The 9167-nt window shown below is 34.3% G+C and overlaps 1 protein-coding gene across 1 annotated transcript in view; it reads left to right on the top strand.

Annotated features, from left to right (window-relative positions):
• The window catches only part of IL6ST (interleukin 6 cytokine family signal transducer), a 49709-nt gene that overhangs the window by 19387 nt on the left and 21155 nt on the right, over positions 1–9167 (top strand). The window contains exons 4-7 of the mRNA XM_068535351.1: positions 1325–1630; positions 2535–2655; positions 6537–6703; positions 7253–7407. Of these exons, the coding sequence (XP_068391452.1) occupies positions 1325–1630; positions 2535–2655; positions 6537–6703; positions 7253–7407 (749 nt within the window). The remainder of the gene's footprint in view (positions 1–1324; positions 1631–2534; positions 2656–6536; positions 6704–7252; positions 7408–9167) is intronic.

The raw sequence follows: 9167 nt of genomic DNA, 5'->3' as shown, positions 1-9167 counted from the left end.
AGAAACTAACACACCATTGTAAAGCAATTATACTCCAATAAAGATGTTAAAAATAAATAAATAAATAAAAATAAATTAAAAAAAAAAAGATAGCCATTATTAACTTCATTTTCCAAGTGAAGAAATTGAAGCTCAGAACTTCAAATCCCATTGGTAAATGGGATTCACCAGAGAAAGCTGCCTTAAGTTTCTAGACAGTGAGAATAGAGAAAGAGAATAGAATCATGCCAAATATTTGAGAATTTTATTTTGATCGTAATAGATAGCCATTAAATAATTTAAAATAGGGAAATGGCATATTCATTTTTGAACAGTAACTCTGGCAACTGTATGTAAGATAAACTAGAAGGAGGTCAGACTGTGGTATAATATGATGGCCTAAGCACCAGCAGCCAAAATAGGGTTGATGAGAAGAGGTTGATATACATACTAAGAATACAGAAGACTCAGGGGAGGAGGCTAATTAGAGAGAGGGGACTACAAGGTTATCCTGCCTAGATGGCTGGATGGGAGTGGTGTTGTTAGCAGAGGTAGAGAATAAGAATAAGAAAGAATAAATTTGGAAGGGACTATGAAGCATATAGCTTTAGACATGTTCATTTTAAAGTACTTACAGAATATCTCAGGTGGATGTCTTATAAGCCATTGAAAACTGAGGAAGTTAGAGCCAGAGAGACAGGGGTTTAGATGTCATCAACATGGAGTAGGTGATAGGTGAAGCATATGGTTGTATTTTATTTTTTTATACAATTTGATTTTTTGTTTTTTAATATGAGATTTTATGCCATATACTTATTGTGAAAACCAATGTATTTGGCCATCTTATTCTAGTCTTTCCTTGCTCTTTCCTTTTTGTCTGATTTTGATATATGAACAATGTAGACTATCTTTCCATGCCCCCATTCGCGCCTCCAAAGGAATTCAGGACTGGCGAAGAGCAGAGACCACTGCCTGTCTTCTGGAGAGTCTAATTTAGACGCTGGGTCTGAATCAAGGAACAGGATTGGGGGCAGAGCAAATATGAATCATGCTGCAGGCAAACTGTTTCCTAAACAAAGTTAAAATATTATAAAAAGGGCTGAAGCTTGCATAGGTGTTTTTTTTTAAAATCCAGCTCCATCTGCCATATAAAATTTATATATTTCTTTACAAATTTAGACATTAAATTCTGATCATATTGTTTCATAGTTTTCACAGTTTCTTCTTTTTTTGTGTCTTTAGAGATATTTTAATGAAGATTGAGGAACTGCATTGATACAGAATATCATTTTGTACCAGAAAAATTCAGTCCATTTTTATATTTTCTGTTATTGTTCCTTTTCAGGAGAACTTCTAGATCCATGTGGTCATATCCACCCTGAATCTTCAGTTGTACAACTTGGTTCTAATTTCACAGCAGTTTGTGTGCTAAAGGAAAAATGTATGGATTATTTTCATGTGAATGCTAATTACATTTTCTGGAAAACAAACCATGTTATTGTTCCTTTTGAACAATATACTGTCATAAACAGAACAGCATCTAGTGTCACGTTTACAGATATATCTTTATTAAATATTCAACTCACTTGCAACATTCGTACATTTGGACAGATTGATCAGAATGTTTATGGAATCAGAATAATTTCAGGCCGTAAGTGTTTTACTTTTTTCTTATTTCAGACTTTGTCATTACTGTTGAATTACAACTTTAATGTCTGTTGTCTATTGGTCTTTATGAAATGCAGAAACTGTCAGCTCTGTGAGTTTTGGACATTTTTTTTTTCAATGAGCTTAGAAGTAGAACTGCATTTGCATTACAAATGTACAAAAAACCTAAAGAGTAACACAAGTTTTATATTTTTCCTGAAAGCCAAGTATCTGTCAGTTTTCTGGAAAATTATTTTGACATTAGACACTCCCAAAAAATGTTGAATTGAAATCTGTGACTGTATTCATAGTAAGTTTCAGTTTCCTTTAGTTGCTGAGAAAATGCAGTGTAAAGCAACTACCTGAAGAAGGTGAATAAATACTGGAGAGAGTCCTTCTTCCGTGTTGAGGCAAATAAGTAAACTTAGCATGATCCAAGAATGGATACCAAATTTGTGGATCACCTAAAACTGTAATTTTGGCATTTGCTTTTCCTCCAGCAGAGTTTGGGAAGGCAGTAGGGAGAGAAATATAAATGAATCATTTTTGCTTCTATTTAATTGCCTCTTCCTAACATTCAAATATTATTTTAAAATACATTTAATGGAGAAGTCAGTTGATAATGCTATCCAGCTATAAATGAAAGTTGATTTTGTGTAGAAAATTAATTTGAAACATACCTATTAATGATAATTATGATAGAAAATGTATGTTACTATCTAAAAGATTTGAATTTAAATAGAAAAGAGATTAATTTTTTAGTCACCAGTCTTTCATTATGTCCTTTTTTCTTGGGTTTGTTTTTTTCTATCTAATTTAGGTTGTTTTAAATGTCTAGAGTAGTATATAAATTGCATGTTATTTGTGAATATAAAGCTTTTTGAAAATTGCTAATTTCTCCCTTTTAGTGCCTCCAGAAAAACCTAAAAATTTGAGTTGCATTGTGAACGAAGGAAAGAAAATGATGTGTCAGTGGGATCCTGGAAGGGAAACGCACCTGGAAACAAACTACACTTTAAAATCTGAATGGCAAGTTATTTTAAATTTGTTATGCATTGAATTTATTAAGTTAGCCTTTGGTGCTAGAATTTTTATTTTGTCAAGTAGTAATACTAAATGCAAAGTTTTAAACATTTTATTTAACTTTTTATTTTAGAACATCTGAAACATGAAAGTAGAAAGAATTGTATAAGAAATCCTCATGTGCTCATCATCCAGCTTCAATAATGATCCGCTCATGACCAGTCTTATTTTATATATACCCCGCCCCAGATCGTTCTAAAGAGAATCTAGACATCATATCGTCATATTCATAAATATTTTAGTACATCTATCTAAAAGATAAGGACACTTTTTTTAAAAACATGACGACATACCCAAATGAAATTGAAAATACTTTCATATTGTCACATTTTTAATCAGTGTTCAGATTTGCCTGGTTGTCTCATAGATATATGTATGTATTTTTACATTTGTTCAAGATGTAAATAATCACCATATATTGCCAATTCATATGGCTTGTCTCTCTTAGCCATAGTTTCCACCTCTCTCTCTCCTTTCTCTTTGCAATTCAGTTGTTAAAATAATGGTTACACATTATTTAATACATTCCTCTGTCCCTTTATTTCCTAAAACTTGCCATTAGATCTAGACTCTTAATCAGATTTGGGTTTAATTTCTTTTTCTTTTTTATTTCAAAAATAATTCATAGGAGTGATGTGTACTTCCATTAGGAACAACCACGTAATATTTGTTTTTCTTATGCTAAGTTTAAGCAATGGTTTCGGGTATTATAAAATTCCCCATTAGTTTTTTTTCAAACATAAAGAAAAGTTGAAAGAATTTTACAGTGAACGTTTATACATACTCATTACCTAGATTCTACAATTAACATTTTACCGTATTTGCTTTATTACATACCTGTTTATCTGTGCATCCTTGTCTCCATCTACCAATCTCTTTTTTTAATGCATTTCAAAGTGAGTTACAGACATTTATATACTTCACCCTTAATCATGTCAGCATTTACACCATTAATTAGATTAATTAACTAGATGTTTACAAAAACAGGAACGTTTTTGTTTTTAGGTAAAATTTATGTATCAGTATCTCTTGGGATTTCCCTGGCAGTCCAGCGGTTAGACTCCGTGCTTCCACTGCAGGGGGCGCAGGTTCGATCCCTGGTCAGGGAACTAAGATCCTGCAAGCTGCATGGTGTGGCCAAAAAAGAAAAAAGAAAATTTGTTTTTCTCTCAAGATATACTTACATATCTTAAGTTTATTATTCAGTGAGTTTTGACTAGCGCATATACATCTGTGTAACTTAAACCCCTATCAAGATATAGAACATTACTATTACACCCTCATGCCCCTTCCCAGTCAATCCCAACCACCACCCTATTTCACCACATTCCACAAGGCGACTACTTGTCTCATTTCTTCCCTATAGACTTTTTGCCTGTTCCAGAATGTCATATAAATGGAATCATAAAGTATGTGCTCTTTTTGTGAAAGAATTAATGACTCAGCAGAATGGTTTTGAAATTTAACCATGTTGTTTCCCGTTAGTTTTTCACTTAAAGGTTTGAGCATTCATCAGTGATCATTATTTATATATGAGGTACAAAATAATGGTATTCTATCATTTTCTTCTTTTTTTTTTTTCACCCGAAATACTTAAAGAAAGCTTTTCTCCATCAACTATTAGTTACCCTGAGGTACAGTTCATATAAGAGAAGCAAAATGGTGTTAATATTTTCCCTTTATTAACCAGTTTTATAAGTTGGTTCCGTACCATCCTCCAAAGGGGTTTTTCTCCTCATTATGGATTCATATTTAAACATATTTGATGTGTTTTAATCCATTACAGTTATTATTCTTCTTAAACTTAAATCGTCCCATCTTTGGTTAGTGGGAACTTTTCAAATTGGCTCATCCTTTTGACACAGCTTCATTAGTCTTTGATAGCTTCCTGATTTCTGAAGTGACATGATGTTCCAGGTTCATCTTAATATCAACCATTTCCTAAGTAGTCGTGGTTCCAGTTAGTGTGAAGTACTATTTAGAGACTACAGTCTGGGTGTTGGGAATCTCATTGCTACTGGGTTGTTGTTTCTAGGCTTTTTCAGTGGAAAGAGCTAAGAATGTTTTTCAGATAAAATACATCATGAACTCATACTGGTGTTTCCAATTTAAAAATCCAGACTATAGGTTTTTACTTAATTCATCTATCTAACATCTACATCACCTTTCTTCTATGCTGAAAACCTTAGTTCCCAGCAACACCAACATAATTATTCATTTGCTTTATTCCACAGTAAACAAAACAGCTACAGAGTAACAATTCCAATATTAGCACCAACAATGTGATTACTAAAAAGAATTTTAAGATTGTTTTTTCTCTCACTAAGGACATAATTAAGTTACTCTTTTAGAGTTACTTGAAATAGTTCCTTTCTGTATGTTACACCACCAACTCAATACAAGAATTCATGTTTCATTTTGCTTTCGGTTTTTAAGAATTTTCTTCATTGTGTAAAATAATAAATTAACCCACACAAATTTCTAAGACAAGATGTGTTCACAGAGGTCTCTGTTCCCTGTGTCCTTTACCTTATGTCCTCCCTCCCTCCCTCTAGAGCAGGGGTCCCCAACCCCCAGGCCACGGACGGGGTCTGTGGCCTGTTAGGATCCGGGCCGCACAGCAGGAGGTGAGCAGCAGGCAAGCGAGCGAAGCTTCATCTGTATTTACAGCTGCTCCCCTTCACTCGCATTACTGCCTGAGCTCCGCCTCCTGTCAGATGAGCGGCAGAATTAGATTCTCATAGGAGCGCAAATCCTACTGTGAACTGCACATGTGAGGGATCTAGGTTGTGAGCTCCTTATGAGAATCTAATGCCTGATGATCTGAGGTGGAGCTGAGGCGGTGATGCTAGCACTGGGGAGTGGCTGCAAATACAGATTATCATTAGCAGAGAGGTTTGCCTGCACAGAGACCATAATAAATCAGTTGCTTGCAGACTCATATCAAAACCCTGTCAGTGAGTGGCAAGTGAAAATAAGCTCAGGGCTCCAGTTGTATAATTATTTCATTATAAATGTAATAATAATAGAAATAAAGTGCACAATAAACGTAATGTGCTTGAGTCATCCTGAAACCACCCCCCCCCCCACCCCCGGTTTGTGGAAAAATTGTCTTCCACGAAACTGGTCCCTGGTGCCAGAAAGGTTGGGGACCGCTGCTCTAGAAGTTACCTGTTTTGGTTTGGTTTTGATTTATCCTTCTATTTTAAAAAATATCAAGTATATATATAAATATTCTTAATTGATAATAATTTAAACATATGTGAGTAAATATAGTCACATCACTTGAAATTTTCTGTGGTGATAGAAATCAGAAAGTGGTTGCCAGGGTTTGACTGGAAAGGGATTGAAGGAATTTTCTGGGGTGATAGAAATTCTTATCCCTACCCTATCACCTCCTAGCATACTGTGCTTTGAAAAAGCATACTGTGCTTTGAAAAAGCATACTGTGCTTAAAGAAAGACATTGCTGGTACAGTAAAGATTCTGTTTCAGGAGAGGAAAGAAACAGTACTAATATCACAGGAAATGAATAATTTCAATGGGGATAGAGCATAACGTTCTAAATGTGATATTTTCGGAGTAAAATTTTGAAAATAATTTTGTGTTTTAAGATATAGATCAAACTCAGTTTTAAAGAAAAACAGGTGAACTTTTAACAAATTTTGTTTTTAGTGTTCAACAGTTTATTCTAAACTTATTGGAATTAACTTTTTTATTCTAAGCTATAATAATCTGGGTCTCATCAAACTCTTTTCAAGTAACCTTTTTCACTCTAATTTTTTCAAATCTATTTTTAATGACTGATTCTACCATTTTTGTATTTAGGGCAACAGAGAAGTTTGATGATTGTAAAGCAAAACGTGACACCCGCACCTCATGCACTGTTGATTATTCTCCTGTGTATTTTGTCAACATTGAAGTCTGGGTAGAAGCAGAGAATGCTCTTGGGAAGGTTACCTCAGATCATATCAATTTTGATCCTGTAGATAAAGGTAGTTGTAAACCTAAATTTGAGAATTTATTAGAATACACAGTGGTTTATAAATTAGTTTTAAGTTTAATTAACGTAGAAATAAGCATTTATTTTATTATCTTAGTGACTTTTACAAATTCACTTTATCAGCAACATTAAAAATAATTTGGAAAAAGAAAAATATCCATAATCCAACACACTCACAGCTGTTTTCACTTTGACTATTATCTTCTGGTATTTGTCCAAATATCAAACATTTTATAGCATTGTAATCATAATATACATGTTCCATTTTTATTTTTTTTTTTAATTTCATATATCATAAATACTTAACTATCTTTTAATATCGGAACCTGAAAAGATTAACAAACGTAATAAGCTGACAAGGAAAAAAACTAGAGTTTCTTTAGGAGCCTTTCCTTTCCATTATAATAGTATGGCATAGCATTGCTTTTAGAGAAATTATTTCATTTGGTGAGAATAAAAGAATACTGTGAAATAAAATATAAGGAGTATATTTGACTTTGTATAAGAAGTTATAATCTATTGGATCTATTTTATTCTTCAGTGAAGCCCAATCCACCACATAATTTATCAGTCAGCAACTCAGAGGAACTGTCTAGTATTTTAAAATTGACATGGATCAACTCAAGTATTAAGAGTTTTATAAGACTGAAATATAACATTCAATATAGGACCAGAGATGCCTCAACTTGGAACCAGGTAAATTGAAAGTTACTGTTTATTCAAATAGTCTTTCTTGCAACCCACTAACCTAAAAATCCCAATCATTTTCTGAATGTCTTAAGTTTCTGGTTATGTGAAGTATTTTGCTTGACACCTCTTCTAGACCTGTATCTCAAGCAAGGACCAACAGGAAGACATCCAGATAGAAAATACAGTTTTGCTCAGTACAGTAGCTTTTAAGTGAAATGTGGAAGTGATGCAGGATGATAGGGAATAGCATTTTTGACAAGAGGTGAAAGGACCACAAATAACAGGAAGTAGATTAAGTAGAGGAGTAAAAATGAAGAGATTATGCAGATAAGGTAGAGCAGGAGTTAGCAAACGACATCTGCTGGCCAAATTCAGCCTGTCATCTGTTTTTGTAAATAAAGTTTTCTTGGAACACAGCCACACACATTTGTTTACATATGGTCTCTGACAGTTTTTGTGCTACATAGAAAGAGTTGAGTAGTTGCAACAGAGACCATCTGGCCCACAGCCTAAAATGTTTACAATCTAGCCCTTTATAGAAAGTTTGCTAACCCATGAGGAAGGGATTGTAAGACCGAAAAGGAAAAGGACAGTGTACCCAAAGATGATGCTATCAGCAAAAGAAGTACTTGGAGCTTTTCAAAAGGCTATCATCATAGCATTGAGCTCCCCATACTATTCTTTGTTGTAACTCCATTTATCACTAACAGAATGCTTTTGCTTTGTTTCTCTGGTTGCAATAATGAGCTTAGAAGGGAATTGAGCCCATGACCTTCCTACTGCTGTCCTGCATTCCACTTATCTAAAGGGCTCAGAATACAATCAGAAAAAGCAACAAACCAAAATGGATTAATGCTTCATGTTGTACGTGAGGATTGTACGGAGAGGATACATACCAGAAGTCCTTCAAAATATTTTTTAATATCATAGAATCTTAATTCATTGGTACAAAAAAGACTCGACACCTATTTGGTATTCAATGTTGAAATCTCAGAGTGGTAGAAAAAACCTGTTATTTATCTGTGTCTTTATTTCCTGAAAACCAAGTTTATCTACAAAGATAGCTTTTGTTTTTCTTAATTGGGCTGGATATCTTCCTTTTGCCTATCTAGATCTACACTCTACCCTTCTCCACCCTACTCTTTGTCTTGAGATGCTGACCTGTATGGATTTTATCTGTTGGTTCTCTCTAGTTTCCTAGTGAGTTCCTAGCTAATGGGAGGAGGGGTCCTGACAAGAGAGAGGAGAGAGAAAAGTGAGATGAGCATATTTATTTTCCCTGCTTCCTCCCTGGAGCTTTCCTGTCTCAACCTGAGGTCACTGCTCCTCTCAAGTTAACCCTTTGTGTCCCTGTTCTTCCAGGTTCTGGTACCGCCCCTCATCCCTTTGGGTCTAAAGGTGGTAGCACCTAGAATCCCCAGAGTACTGCCTATACTATCTAAGGTTTCCCGACACTCTGCCCATACTTCCTATAGTAAACCCTCCTTGAATTAAATTCTAACTGGAATTTCCATCTTTTTCCTGCTGAGACCCCGAGTGTTATAAGAGCATAGAAGAAAGAAATAAAGAAAAGAGAGGACGAAAGGTTTAGTAATAGATGTTTCTGTATTTCCCAAACCTATTAACTTTACTGATTTTGACTGCTTATTCACTTGCATTTATTTCTCTCCAGAGCTTGAGTCAAATTAGTCTTCTTTCATTAGTTACTAGTCTTATTTCATTAATTAGCTTTTAAAATCTTAGGCAGTTTAGAAGACCTATAATAA

Source organism: Eschrichtius robustus, chromosome 2 (genome assembly GCF_028021215.1).
Source record: "Eschrichtius robustus isolate mEscRob2 chromosome 2, mEscRob2.pri, whole genome shotgun sequence".
Taxonomy (NCBI): Eukaryota; Metazoa; Chordata; class Mammalia; order Artiodactyla; family Eschrichtiidae; genus Eschrichtius; species Eschrichtius robustus.
This window is presented reverse-complemented; position numbering and strand designations above follow the sequence as displayed.